General features: G+C 58.4%; 1 protein-coding gene across 1 annotated transcript in view; it reads right to left on the reverse strand.

The window, feature by feature from the left end:
- The window catches only part of JAKMIP3 (Janus kinase and microtubule interacting protein 3), an 82,863-nt gene that overhangs the window by 25,140 nt on the left and 43,137 nt on the right, over window positions 1-14,586 (reverse strand). The window contains exons 9-18 of the mRNA XM_023185846.1: window positions 13,564-13,692; window positions 12,141-12,269; window positions 9,083-9,166; window positions 8,692-8,754; window positions 6,222-6,320; window positions 5,008-5,106; window positions 4,821-4,874; window positions 1,922-1,987; window positions 1,115-1,183; window positions 952-1,029 (exon numbers count right to left, since the gene is read on the reverse strand). Of these exons, the coding sequence (XP_023041614.1) occupies window positions 952-1,029; window positions 1,115-1,183; window positions 1,922-1,987; window positions 4,821-4,874; window positions 5,008-5,106; window positions 6,222-6,320; window positions 8,692-8,754; window positions 9,083-9,166; window positions 12,141-12,269; window positions 13,564-13,692 (870 nt within the window). The remainder of the gene's footprint in view (window positions 1-951; window positions 1,030-1,114; window positions 1,184-1,921; window positions 1,988-4,820; window positions 4,875-5,007; window positions 5,107-6,221; window positions 6,321-8,691; window positions 8,755-9,082; window positions 9,167-12,140; window positions 12,270-13,563; window positions 13,693-14,586) is intronic.

The raw sequence follows: 14,586 nt of genomic DNA on the forward strand, positions 1-14,586 counted from the left end.
ATAACCATTATCACCATCATAATCACCATCATCACCATCACCACTACTGCTACCATCATCATGATCATCACCACCATCATCACCATTATCACCACCACCACTACCACCACTACCACCATCACCATCATCACTGCCAGCAAAATCATCACCACCACCATTGTCATCACCATCATCATCACCATCACTCTGAGAGTTCCCAGGCTGACTTGGCCCCAGGAATGAGCATTTTCATCCCAGCCCACCTTCCCTTGCTTTGAGTAGCCAAGCAGGTCTCCTCACAGGCATGACAGTCAAGATCCTGCCTGCTGGGCTGGGTCCCAAGGTGAACCTCTTGGTGGTGACACTTGTCTTTCCACAACATGACCTGAATATCCTCCCGGTCGTACCTTCTGTCACGTGATAGGAGTCCAGCAGGGACAGATGATTGCTTGTGCAGTCACGGGGGAAGTAGCTCCCAGCAGGGGAACCCAGTTCTGAAGCCTAGTTTTCAACCTAGAAATGTCCTATGCTCCTCCCAGCCACAGCAGATGAAATAAAACAAGACCACGCCTTCCACTAGTGAGCAGGCTGTTGTCCCAGAACAGCCACCGGTTTCTCAGGGGAGGGGTGGGAGGTAGACACCAGCCCACACCAATGCCTGGATAGCCTTTAGGAATCAGGGTGTGTTTCTGAGCCCGAGTGACCTGCACAAAGACTGTAGAATGTTCTCATGGCACAATGTGGGTTTAGGCCCCCTCAACTAATCCTGCTCTGTTTATGAAGCTCCAAGTGAAGACCCCATCAGGCAGCTCTGGAGAGCCGGGGCCTGCTGTGCAGGTGTCATTAGGGGCTGTTAGAGGCCCTGTAGCCTGATTCACATAGGCACCTGAGGCACTGCTGGGCACCTGAGCCACGTGGCTGTTTTCACCCCAATGCCCCTCCCCAGGGTTCCAGCAGCCTTTTGCCTCTCACCTTGTGGGCCTGGTCCAAGGCCTGTTTCCGGTAGTCCAGCTCCTCATCCAGGTAGCCCTTCTGCTTACTGAACAGCTCCTGAAACACAGGAGGACCATGCCTCTGTCTCGGATGTCCCACCTGCAGCGCCAAGCTGCAGAACCTCAGGGAAGGTGCCACCAACCTTCTCACTCTCCAGATCCACCATCTTCCGCTGCAGTGCCGCCTCTGTCTCCTCAATCTGCTGGAGCCACTGGGCACAAGCAGAACAAGCAGAACAATGACCCCTAAGGTCCCCCACCCCGGCTTGTGGAGACAGCTGGGAGAGAAGCCAGGGCAGCCTGGGTCTTCCTTCCTCTTCTCCTTAGGGAGGGGAGAGCCCAGCCCTCTCCAGGGAGTTGGGGCTGCACTGGAATCATGGCCCTGCCCCTCCCACCCTTTAGGTGTCCAGGAAGCCTGCCCCTGATACCACCTCCAGGAGAGAAGAGACACTGGCTTGGGGCACTGTGGGAGAGACACATCTGCAGAGCTCTGCCACCACAGGCGAGGAGGGGTGGCCTGTTTCTCCAAACCCCTATGTGCCAGGAGCACCCCTTCTCCTTGCTGTGGAAGGCCCAGCCCACCAGGCAGGCCAGGGCCAGTGGTGGGACTAGGAGCAGGTGGTGGGCTGGGTGGCCCCAGAAGGGGGTCAGAGTAAGTTGAACAGAGAATGCTGCCTGCACACTCACCATAGCTTCCCGCCTTTGGGAGGAAACCCAGACAGGGTTGGTGTCAGAGCAAAGTGGAGCTGAATCTGTCCTTTGCAAACATGCACAGTGGGTGCTGTCTGACCTGAGTATGCCAGATCTCCCAGGGCAGACAGGGTTTAGTGGATCCCCCAAACCCGGTCCTGCAGGCCCTCCTCCCAAGAAGATCACCTTCTCTGAGCTGAGCAGGGCAGGAGACCCCAGGAGCCCGGCTCTCTCCCGAGTGACCACACAGCTGCTCTTACCTTTTCGGCCAAGGTCAGGACTGTCCTGGCTTGTATGACAACCACCTGCTCCTCATTGGTCAGGTTCTGCACCCAAAAGCAGAACACAGGTGCGGTCAGAAGCAGTGCCTTTGGGGGTGAGGGTGAGTGACGGATGCATGGGGAAGCTGACTGGGGACGCCTGGGTGCCGGGTCACAGCTAAAAAGCGCTTTGACTGACATCTCCCTCCCAGCATCTCTGACACCCTTGACTCTCAAGCTTGTTCCCTCCAGGTGCTGTCGATTTTGTTTTCTCTCATCCTCCCTCTGCTGGTAACCACCAGGTCTAGGTAACCAGCTGAGGCAGATGCATACGCACTGCTCAATGCAGGCAGGCTGCCACGACATCCCCAGCAGCAGTTGCTGCTCCGCCCAGCTTCTGTCCCCTTCTGTGTCTAAAGCCAGCCTCTGCATGTGCACCTGTGGTTATGAAAACACCACTTGGAACAGTGGAGGAGAAACCACACGTTCATGGCTGTGAAATGGCTGAATCCCTGGAAGGTTTTGTCTTTTTACACATGTTTTATTCATGCTTCCTCCCCACCCGAGGGGACCCTGGGTGGCCCTTCTGGGTAGGGTGATTACGGCTTTGGATGTGGGCACGTCACACTCTCAGACTCCGCTGCAGCCTGCATCCAGACCAGGGCTTCCCCGCTGCAGCTCATGGGTCAGCTGGGGCTGGGTGCCCGGTCCCTGCAGGGAAGGGAGGCCCTTGCTTCTCTCCCCAGAGCCTCTCTGATTCATGCCAGCTCACTCCAAAAGCCCTGTCCATGCCGTTCTCTCCCTAGAGTGCAAGCTCCCTAATGGCAGGCAACTCTTGCTGTCCCCCACCCCCAAAGTCCTCACAGGTCTCCCTCACCCACAAAGTCCTCACGGGTCTCCCACAGAGGGGAGTCAGGCTCAGTCTGTAGTCCATGGTGGGGGCCAGCTGCACTCCTGACTCAGGCAAGAACCTCATCCTGCATGGCTGGGGCTCGGTGCCCTCATCTCTCCTGCCCTGCTCCCTTCTCCCATGGCAGGGCTAGGCAGGGCTAGGCAGGCCACAGACTTCTTCCAACACTTTAAGTTGGGGAGGCTGAGCAGTTGGCTTCAGGGTGATGGAGGGAATCTACCCGATGTGGTTAAACCACAAGGTGCATGTGAAGCTTGCTCAACACTGATGCATAGACAGGCTTGAAGGGATGCAGTCAGCCTGCTGTCAGGAGCTCCCCAGCATCTCCACAGGTCCCCTGAGCTTAAGACTGGCCATGAGCCCTCCAGTCCCCAACCTCCTCCATCCCTGGGCTCTTTGATGATGGCCTCAGAGGCTGCATGATGACTGCAGGGCCATCACACTCAGTGGCACTCTTGGTGGACAGCTATGGGGCTGGGCAGGAACCCTGAAATAGGCCTGGGCGGGGCTAGATGTCCCCAACTCTGCCACTATATCAGCTCTGTGACCCTGGGCAGTAGCTTTGGGGACTCAGCTTCTCCAACTGTGAATCAGAGAGTTGCCCAATACAGTTCCCAAGACCTCATGAGGGGGCTGATACCCCTCATGGACCCCAGAGCATGTCAGGTCCACGGCCACCCTGCTGTGACTCTTTGGCCACCTGTGACCACAATGGAGCCCCCAGGTCTGAAAGAAGCCGACCCATACTCAGAGCCTCCCTGCTGAAAGCACCCCTGCCTTGTGCCTCACTGCTCCCCAGGGGCTGGGCAGGCAAGGGGAGAAGGGAGTCCTCTGATGCAGTACCCTGGATGGAGGGAGTAGATCAATGAAGGTAGGATGATGGATGGATGGATGGAGGGAGGGAGGGGCTGTGGATGGATGGAAGGATAAAGGATGAAGGATGGAAAGATGGATAAATAGCTTATGGAGGATGGATGGATGAATGGTGGATGGAGGATGCATGGATAAATTATGGAGGGTGGATGGATTGATAGATGGATTCTGGAGAATGGATGAATGAATGGAGGATAAAGGATGAAGGAAGAATGGATGGAGAATGAATAGGCGGATTATGAAGGATGGATTATGGAGGATGAATGGGAGATAGATGGATGGGTGAAAGGTTAATGAGTAGAAGATGGTAGATGGAGAAGGAATGGATGGAGGATGGTGGATAGAGGACAGACGGAGGATGGAGAATAGATGGAGTAGTGATGATGGATGATGGATGGATGGAGAATGGATGGACAGATTGTGGATAATAGATAAATTCATGGATTAAGGATGATGGATGAAGGATAGATGAAGGATGGAGGATGGATAGATGGATTATGGGGGATGGATGGATGGATTGCACAGGATAGATGGATGGATAGATATAAGACAGAGCTTGAATGAAGGGCTAGGTAGATGATGCATTGATGGGGAATAAATGGATGGAGAGCACAGGATTAGTGATGGACGAATGAAAAGTGGGATGAAGGGGTGCATTTACTTTGCCCACCCAGTAATTAACATTCTTTCAAGGAGTTTGCTATAGAAATTGGAACTCTGCCCCAATGAAATTTAGGGGTTATCTATAGAGTCCCCCAAGCCAAGAAAGTGGAATCCCTAAGGGTCTTGGCTTGTCTAAGAGCAACAGCCCCCCATCCTGACGGTGAGTACAGAAGGGCTGAGAGAGAGACCCCAGAAGCTGGGCAGTGTGATGGGAAGTGCCGTCAGCTGGAAGAACCAGGTGTGCACAGCAGAGGTCCCAGTGGGCCCTGGAGCAGTGTGAGGAAGCCTCCGATTCTGAGCTGGCTCTGGGCTGCGGGAAGGGTCTCAGGCAGTGTGGCCCATGGGAGGGCTGTGGGAGGCTGGCAGGACTCCTGGACCCCAGAGGGGCAGGGCTGGGCTGGGGGTTGTGGGTGTGAGGGGCATGCACAAGCCAGGAGAGCGACATACACTTACGGCGTTATCGCCCAGGATGTCCAGCTTCTTCATCAGCTCCGCGACCACAATGTCCTAAGGCACAGAGGACAGGCAGGGGTGAGCGGCCACGGGTGGGCAGAGAGGGCGAGGCAGGGCGGGACAGGGCATGGGGCAGGGCGGGGCGGAAGGGGCGGGGAGGGGGAGGGGCGGAAGGGGCGGGGCTCACAGTCACGCCTTCGGCCTCGCAGTACACCTGCAGGGGGCTCTTCCCATCCACGAAGGGCGTGTGGTGGAAGTTGATGGCGGGTGACTTCCTCTCCCTCTCCTAGGACAGAGGGGCAGAAGGGTGAGCTGCTTCCTTCCCATCCCGTCCCTCCAAGAGGGCTGTGCTGGGGCCTGAGGAACATGGGCCAAGACCATGGAACCAAGGATCAACACAGCATTTATGAAAACCAAACCGCAGCAGCAGCCGTGGTGGCAGAACTTGCACTGGACCTGGACCGGCCCACGAGGACTGCGCCCCTGTGTATTCGCCGACCCCAGATGGGCAGGGCAGAGTTCATCACTGCCTGGGCAGTCCCCACCCTGAGCCCACGGCACATCCCTCGGTGAATCCCAGGGGCTATGGGGAGGATCAGGGGAGGGGCTGCAGGTCGCATCCCCTGCAGGCCTGACCAGAAGAGCCTCTGGAGGACACAGGCCAGCGGTGCTGCCACTGTCCCCACAGGCAAGCCCACGTGGCCGAGGTCATCCACACATGAAGTGACCACACAGCTGCCCTGTCCTCCGGCGGTGGACGGGAAGGCTCTAAGAGGTGGCTCCAGCTGGACTCCGAGGCTGGCCTGAGACGGAGGCCTCGGGGGTGTGTGTGGTGCTCGGCAGGGGCGGCCCCTGTGTGGGCCACTTCCTCCCAGCCCCACAAGTGGACTGCCCTTACCATGAAACAATCACAGGGACGTGGCTGCCCACACCCGGCCTGAGCTGCCTGGTGGGATCCCCCTCCTCCCTCCTCCTGTGCAGGTCATGGCAGAGGACACAGGGTCAGGGACGGCAGAGCACAGGCAAAGGGCTCCCAGTCACTGCGTGGCCCCCACTGCCCTCACTCAGGGGTAAGAAACAAATGTCTGCTGACCACCGAGGCCTTGGCACGGCTGCACACCAGCTGCAGCAGGGCCACGGGGGTGGATGGAGGATGGACTGTCACCCGTCGTGCTTTTGTTTTGTTTCCCTGCATGACACTGAGCTCCACGGCCCATGTTCCCCATTGACACGTGCTTTGGGTGGCTGGTATGAAGAGGTGGCGATTTACAGCCATTTGCCTCTTTCCTTCCTGAGCCAGCCTTTTGGGGTCATGTTCAGGGGTTTATGTGGGTTAGGAAGGCTGAGGACTGGATCCCTGACACGGCCACAGGCCACAGTGCTGGCCATCGGCCCAGCTACCTCAAGCTCCAGGATCCTGAACTCCAGCAGCTCATTTTGGTCTCTGGCATCCTGCACCTCGTGTCTAAGCCGAGCTTCTTCCGTCTCCATTTGTTTGATCTGTAACATAAAAGATGCATGAGGTGAGGGGTCTGGTTCTCTCTCACCAGAGGTCTTGGAAGGACAACTCCAGGCTGACTGGCCAGCGGCTGACTGGACAGCGGTTGACTGGACAGCTGCTGGCTGTCGGGGAGGCCAGTTGGCTGGCCGGGTGCCCAGCCCTGGAAGCTCCTCACAGTCCTGGGTATGTTTGGGTCTGTCCTAGTGAGACGGCCCAGCCATCCAGTGGTGGGTGGGGCTGGGCAGGCAGCACCGCATACCACAAGCCAGGAGCCTGGAGGTTGTAGTGGGGCCCTGAGCCTGGGTGGCCCCTGGGCAGGGAGGGGGAAGGGAGGCATCAAGGATAAACGTCTCCAACAGGGGCTGTGCACCGCAAGCCAGGAGCCTGGGGGCCTTAGTGGGGCTCTGAGCTAGGATGAAGAAGGGAGGTCGTGGAAGATAAATGTCCCAAGTGGCTCCCCTCCCTGGTGCCCCTTGGAGCCCAGGCTGTGCCCAATGGAAGGAGTGGGTACCGTGGTCACCTGGCCACCAGAATTCACTTGGCTAATTAAGGGATTGTTTAAATGGAACCAGTTGGGAGTAAACCAGATGCAGGAGTCCCCCATCCCTTCCAAAGGGTAAATGACATGGCCCATGGCACGTGTCCTCAGCAGCCTCATGGGGGCAGGGTCCACCAGGGGCAGACAGCTGTGTCCATCCCCTGGAGCTGAGTGTGGGGGACTGAGGGAGCAGCTCCGATGCTCAGGGGACCAAGATAAACTCAGGAACATCCTCAGAGTGAGCCGGCTCAGTGGGAGCTGGATCCTCCTGCAGGGCCAGCTGTGTGCCGCTGCACAGTGGGCCCGCCCTGGAATACCTGCAGGGCCAGGAACGTGAGCCACTCCCATGTAGCCAGAGAAAAGCATGGCTCCAAGTGTGCACATGGGCATGTGTGTATGTGCACAAGCATTTCCGTGTGTGTGCCAGCATTTCTGTGTTCATGTGTTCAAGTGTGCATGCAAACATTTCTGTGTGTGCCCATGTTCAAGTGTGCATGCAGGCATTTATGTGTGTGGGTGTTTAAGTGTGTGCCCTAAAGTGCATGTGAATCTCTGCCTGTGCCAGCATTTACTTGGCACACACGGCATTGTGCTGAGCCCTGTGGAAACAGCTCTTCTAATTTAAGAGATGTTCCATGTGTCCACAGGAAACATGGGGGTGCCGTTCGCCATTCAAGATGTGAACCAAGCCTAAAGCAGGACCCCCAGAGGGCATGACCGGCCATGGGCTGACAGCAGTGCAAGGGCTGCGTTGGACGTCCCTGTTTGTCTGAAGCTCTGTCCTGCTGGCACACGTCAGACTCGTCGGCCAGGCTACCCTGGCTTCTCCCCAGAGGGCCGCACCTGCCAGTGTGAGATACTGCTGCCTCCTCAGGACACCTGTCCCTGCCTATGGACAAGTGGGGCAGGGGTCACACAGAGCACCCCTCACCCGTGTGTGGTAATGACAGCCCTGCTGGCCCTCCTGCCCCTGGACCCGTAGCCAGTCCCGCCTCAGATTCGGGCCACATCACCTGCTCCCACAGTTGCGGGGTGCACCCCTCTTGGGATGGCCCTGGATTGCCCAGACCTAAGTCTAGGGCCCTCGGTGCTGTGACCCCCTCTTTAACCCAGTGCATGGAGCAGCTGAGCCAGGTGGGCCTGATGTGGCGGGGAGGTGCCCTGAGAGAAACCTACACTTCCTTCCCTGCACCCCAGGCAGAAGCTAAGGCCACTGAGAGCAGCCTGGCCACACGTCGCATGTTCTGATCTGTTTTTCGTGTGAGAATGTCTTCCAGCCCACAAAGCCCGGGCCAGGGTGGGGGTGGGGGCAGGGCACCACTTTGGGAGCCTCTTGTCATCCGGGGCCAAGACAGCCTGGACCTGGGTCTGCCAGGTGACACCCTGGCAAAGTCTCAAACACGCACTCGCTCAACCAGGCTGGTCCGTGGGCTCTTCCCTGAGGACCCTCCAGCTTCCCCACAGGCGTTGCTGGAAGGAGACTTCCCTGACCCAGCCAGGCTTCCCAGGGGGATGATTCCAGTGGTCTCAAAAGGGCACCTCTGTCATGATGCCCTAACCAGCCGACCCACAGAACCATCAGCACAACAGGACACGAATGGAGATGCTGCTGCAGACAGGGGCCTTCCCGGACCCCGGAGAACAGGCCCCAGCTCCCTCTCTCCGGGCCATCCTGACAGGGTCCCACAGGAGGGAGCAGAGCAGAAGGGGCCTGGGGCAGAGCCATTCAGAAGCCTCAGCCCTTGCTCCACCCTTCAGCCCTGCAGGGACCACTGCAGCTCCCAGGAGCATAGAGCAAGTCCTGCCAGGGTCTCCAGGGGTTCGGGGCTCACCTTTTCCACAAGCTCTTGATTTCTCCGGTACAGCGCCTGCTTTTCTTCAATCCACTTCATATCCTTGAAAATTGAATTGAAAGAAATAAAGATACTGAGAGAGGAACTCATAAACTAACGTTTAAGTCGTGATGTGGCAGAACACCAAAGACCAGTCTGGTCAACATGGCAAAGCCCCGTCTCTACAAAAAATACAAAAATTAGCCGTGCGTGGTGGCACATGCCTGTGGTCCCAGCTACTCGGGAGGCTGAGGTGGGAGGATGGCTTGAGCCCAGGAGGTCGAGGTTGTAGAAAGTTATGATCGCACCACTGAAGCTTGTCTTCAGGTGCAGCTAAATACTTCCCACCCACGTGTGCCCCCCACACCCGCACAGGTGGCTGCAGGCTCACCTGCCCCTGCTCTGCCAGGGCCTTCTCCAGGTCCTCGATCCGTGCCTGTGCCCTCTGCACTTCGGCTTGTAGCTGCTCACGGGTCTGTAGGACGGGAGGAAAGATACATCAAATTTTCTCTGAAAGCCAGACGGACAGCACACATACTCGCGAGATGTCAGAAGAGTCTGTCTTTTGGTTCAGTTCACTGAGAAGTGACTGTTCATCCTTCCTTTGGAAGAGATGCTAAGAGAACTGTTTTTTGTTGTTGTTTTGTTTTTTTGTTTGTTTTTCTGAGACAAGGTCTGGCTCTGTCATCCAGGCTGGAGCTCAGTGGCACAATCTTGCCTCCCTGTAACCTCTGCCTCCTGAGCGCAAGTGATCCTCCCACCTCACCCTCCCGAGCAGCTGGGACCATAGGCGTGCACCACCACACCCCGCTAATTTTTGTATTTTTTGTACAGACGGGGTTTCACCGTGTTGCCCAGGCTGGTCTCAAACTCCCACGTTCAAGCAATCTGCCTGCCTCAGCCTCCCAAAGTGCCGGGATTACAGGAGTGAGCCACTATGCCCAGCCCTGGAGGGAGAACTTTAAGTCTTATTTGAAGCAAGAGATCTCACTTAGATTCCAAGGGGAAATTCTGCAGGTTAATTTTGAGGACTTGTTAAGAAAAATCTTTGTTTACAGGATGACACAGCCGATGAGGATGACTGACACCTAGTGTGTGCTCAGCCCTGCCAGGTGCTGGCCAGAGGGCTTTGTTCGAAGGACTCTCCACATGGACCCGCTGGAAGCCCCGGGTGGTGCGGCTGCCTGTGCAGGAGCTGCCTCGGCCCAGGGCGCGCTGCCTTCCTGAATTTTGTGTTCCTTAACTGACTCCCAGAGCCCGCCCCACGTCTGCAGGAAAAACCCTGGTGCTTTCCCTGTCAGCATCCTGGTTTGTGAAGTCCCTCCTGAACGCCACTAAGGCTTCTAGCCGAGGTCTGAGCCACGTCCCTTAATTCAGTTTGCTCTGGTGGCTCCGAACCACGGGGCGTTTCACCCCACGGTGGCTCCTGCTCTCTCTGGGGATAGCTTCCAAGGGAGGGGTGCATTTCGGGACAAGGCACAGGGTCAGAGGAACCATCAGCTGGGGTGGGGGATGGGTGAAGGCGTGGCCTGTGGTGCCCCTGGAGTGCTGGGTCCCAGCTCCCTGCCCCCAGGCCCTCCTGGGCTCCTGCCATCACCCTGGCCTCTTCCGTCTCTTAAGGGGTCACAATCGTGGGTGTGAGCCCTTGGGTTGGAGAATCCTCAGCAGAGGGAATTCTAGTGAATTCTAACCCTGCTTCCAGACAGGGCTGTGGGCCCCCCGCAGCCTCAGAACCGTGGCAGGGATGGGCCCACGTCCATGTCTTCAGACGCTTGTCCTCTCCCACCCCCTTTCTTATCCTGAGGCATCCTCGACTTCCACAGTGAGGAGTGACATTTCCAATTATAATACAGAATCAGACTGTGGGATGCCGGCTAGTCTATTTTCTTCATTAATCTTTTCTGCATCTTCCAATTTTTAAAATAACCATGCAGCCCCTCTTGGCGTCAGATTTTCCTCTGATTCTAAATGACATTAAAATTTTTTTACATGCAATTTGGACATTTTCACTCTCTAAGAAGAGCTTCTGAGTTCTGCGTTTTCATGTGGCCCCCGAGCAAATGTTTCTCTGGCACCTGACAGGAAAAAGGGAAGACAGGATGCTTCCTCCAGCTCCCCCAGCTCCTGGCGAGCTTGGCCGGGAGGATGCGGCTGCTGCCCCGCCCCTGCTGTGAGGGAGAAAGGCTGGGCCCGTGAGGCTCTGGGCTGTCTCGGGGCTGCCGTGCTTTATGATGCTCTGAACCAAGGCTTTGACTTTTTCCTTTCTCCAAGGGTCATGCAAAAATTAAGTCAAAGTGAAAGCAGCGATATTTAAAGTCCCCAGTTACACAGACAAATCTCTCCGAGCCTGAGGAGGGGGAGTCAGGCCTCCCCACTCAGGACAGGACGAGGGGCACGGAGGGGCAGAGGGCTCTCTTGATTTTCACAACAGACATCCCCAGTGAGGTGCCAGGAAGGCAGGAGGGAAACCAGCCATGTCACCAGGGTGGTCTAGGTGGACAGAGGGTGAGGCCGGCGGCTCCCCGGGGACACCAGTGTGGACCACACTGGGGGTGCTCTGTGCACACTCTCCCCTCGCCCCAAGAGGTCCATTCCCCACCCAGCTCAGCCACCCTAAGTTGCAGAATTGCTGGACACTGGCGTCTCTGGCCCTGCAGGGTGGTTGTGGGGTGGGGGAGGCCGACGGGAACCCCACATCCCACAGCTGCCCTCTCTGGAGAACCCCTCAGCTCCCCCAGAAAGCAGCCTGTCTCGCTGTGAGGGGTACCAGGTGCAGGTCCTTCAGCGGTTTCCCCTCCAAGCCTCAGGAAGTGAGGGGGGTGGCGAGAGGACCCCCGACCTATGACCCATGCTCTCCCCACAATGCCTGGTGCCTGCACTACCCCCCGCGGCCCGCAGAGGGCACCTGCCAGCCACACTGGGGCCTTTCCTGGGGGACGACGACGCTAAGGGGAGCCAGGGAAGCAGGTGGAGGGACACGGCCGCTGGGATCCTGCCCAGTGGGGAGGCCGGGGGAGAGGGGCCAGGGCCAGGGCAGGTACAGCCTGCATGAGCATGAATGACCTCCGCAAGTTTCAACACTGAGCTCGATGCTGCCATGGGTCATCGCCACGCTGCCAAGAGCGGGAGAGGAAGTCTGGAAGGAGACCCACCCTGGGCGTTGTGGGCCGCTGCCACCATCACCATCCCATCTCCCCCAGGACACTCACACCTGTGCCTGGCACTGCTCTGGGCCAGTCCCTCCCACCTGGGCCAATTCCCAGCACCAGACTCCTCAATCCCTGGTTTTGATTGGCCTCCATGGGCACCATCAGGACCGGAGGCAAAGACAGGAGCGGAGGGGCTCAGGCCCAGGAGGGATGGCGAGAGAGGTGTCCCAGCCCGGGCCATGGGGTCAAGCGGGAAGGCACAAGGGGGCCCGGAACGCGCGCGGTGGAAGTCATGTAGACCTTAACTTCTCGCTCTGCATCCAGCGTCCCTCCGACCTGCTCCTGCAACAAGGCGTAGGCGCGCTGCAGGGCCTGGTACTCCATGGTCAGCTGCCGGAACCTCAGCTCCGTCTCCTCTTTGGCCATGCCCTGGAGAGACACGGATGCCACACCCGCAGAGACGCAGCGTCAGCGGCCAGCACCTCCTCCGATGGCGGGGCCCCGGGGCTTCCCTTCTCCCCAGACATCAAATGGTGTGTGTGGGGGGGTCTCTCTAGCAGTGTGAGGGAGGGGACCCACTCCAGTGTGCAGGGAGGGGCGGCTGCCTGGGGACGCAGTGCTGTTTGGAGAAAGGTTTCCCTGGAGAGGGGAGCACCGAGCCCTGCAGTGGGAGCTGAGCCGGCTGCACGGCCGAGGCCAGGGTGAGACTGCTGGGCTGGTGGCCATGGCCAGGGGCTCAGCTGGGGCTCCCGCTTGCCAGCCAGGCTGCCCTGACCCAGCAGACCCTCCGTTACCAACCAGGCCTGCACATGCTCTGCTCTGCTGAAATGCATCCTGGGAAGAAAGCTGGGCTTTGTGAAGGGGGTAAAGTACCCCAGGCAGCACGTCTCCTCCCAGGCGCACTCCTGCAGGCTCGTCCTGCTAGCTGTAGTGCCCCCCGCCACCCCAGGGAGAAGACAGGTGAGCCTGGCCTTCAAAGGGTCCCAGTGGGCCCCTGGGGCTGGAAGCGTTGGCCATGTCCAGGAGTGACTGAGCCCAGAAACCTCGGCCTGGCCCAGTTCCCCTGCCCCACCCTGCACCTGAGGCTGTGCGAGAATGTCTTAGGTCCCTCAACAGGTCTGTGGCCACTGGGCCACCCTCCAAGGTCTGCCAAGGGAGGCCCAATCCTTGGCTGTGCCATTGGCTGCAGACCCCACTCCTTGTCCCACGGCCACAGGGCCTGCGTCCCACAACGCCAAGTCCTAGCTTCCGACCTGGTGCTGAAATGGCTGCCCGGACCTGAGGGTGGCCATCCTTCTGGAAGAAGGGGCTGGTGGGCAGAAACGCCTGTGCTGTCATCAGAAAGAAAACTCCTGCTCAATACCCCCTCACCCTAATGTGCTTTTGGCACTGGGACCAAACTCCCTGAAGAGTGGTTCAGACCCTCCTGGGCAGGCCCCTCAGGAAGGGAGAGCTCGCCGTACCCCTGCGCAGAAGGGGCGGAGGCTCAGTGGCAGGAGGAGGCAAGGTTTAGCCTTCATGGGAGCAAGAAGCGGGCCTCAGCCCACACCCCGAGCCACGTCATCGGAGCTTCTCACCATGTCCAAGCCAGCTCTCAGCGGGTCAGTGCCAGTGAGGGCTGCCAAGGGCTTCCCTGTGAAAAGCTGGCAGCCCACGCCCAGCCAAGCCCAGGACCCAGCAGGAGACCCTCGTTACCTCCTCCAAGCCCAGGACCCCTCGTTACCTCCTCCAGGTCGTCATCCGGGGTGCACGGGGTCTGGTCCGTCCTGTCTGTTTGGTAAGAGATGGAGGAACCGTCGGATTCCAGGGAGGCCTCTTCATCGTATCCAAAGAAGGTCTCCACAACAACCGGCTTGTGACCGAAAGGCAACATGTCAGTTCAAACCAGACCCAGGCACAGCTGCCTTCACCCGCCTCCTCCTCCTGCTGCCCAATGACGGGGGCCACAGCCCCACCCTGCAACACACTCCCGTCTCTGTCCCTGGCCGCCCTGGTGCAGGCCGAGGAGGTGGCCTGGGTGTGAGGGGGGTTCTATGGCAAGGCTGGCGGGGCAGGTGGGAGAGGGGCCTGGAGCCCCGTGGGTGAGCGGGTCCTGGACCTGCTCTCAGTGGTGGGGAATGAGGCCCTTCATGGGGTGCGGTCCCTGCACTTCCCTGAGGGTGGTGCCCGGGGTAACGGAATTGATGGTGGGTGCCTTCTCTGTGTGATCTCATTCCCAGTGATGCATTTCTGTTCTATTTTTTAAGGCTTCAGTCCTTGTCTGATTGGAATAAAAACAAAAACGGGGTCCTCCGCCACCTGGTGTGAGAGGCTCTGCTTTCGGGGACCCCCCAGGTTCACCCTGATGTCTGCACCTTCACCCCTGCTTTCGAGAATCACAGGGTTCCTCATCTGGGTTTAGGAGTGTTACAAAACGGAAAGCCTGCCATCTTCTCAGTCCCTTCTGCTGTGGCCACGGTGGCCTCCAGGTCTCCTCCCAGTTCTTCTGCCAGAACTTTCCAGCAAAACTCCCTCTGGGACCCCAAGGCCACCGGCTTCTCCTATCCCTGCCAACTGCTGGCCCCTGTCCTGTGTGCCTCCCCACACCCTGCGTCCTCCCTTCGCAGGGCCAAGGCATCTGTTGGACACGTCCGCATCCCAGAGGGCCCCCGAGCAGGGAGAGCCTGGACAGCTCCTCCTCCCCACCTTCCAGAGGGCAAGTGTCTGTGACCGAGGAGCATCTAACAACCTAACAGCAAAACACACT

Source organism: Piliocolobus tephrosceles, chromosome 9, assembly GCF_002776525.5.
Source record: "Piliocolobus tephrosceles isolate RC106 chromosome 9, ASM277652v3, whole genome shotgun sequence".
In the NCBI taxonomy this organism is placed as follows: domain Eukaryota; kingdom Metazoa; phylum Chordata; class Mammalia; order Primates; family Cercopithecidae; genus Piliocolobus; species Piliocolobus tephrosceles.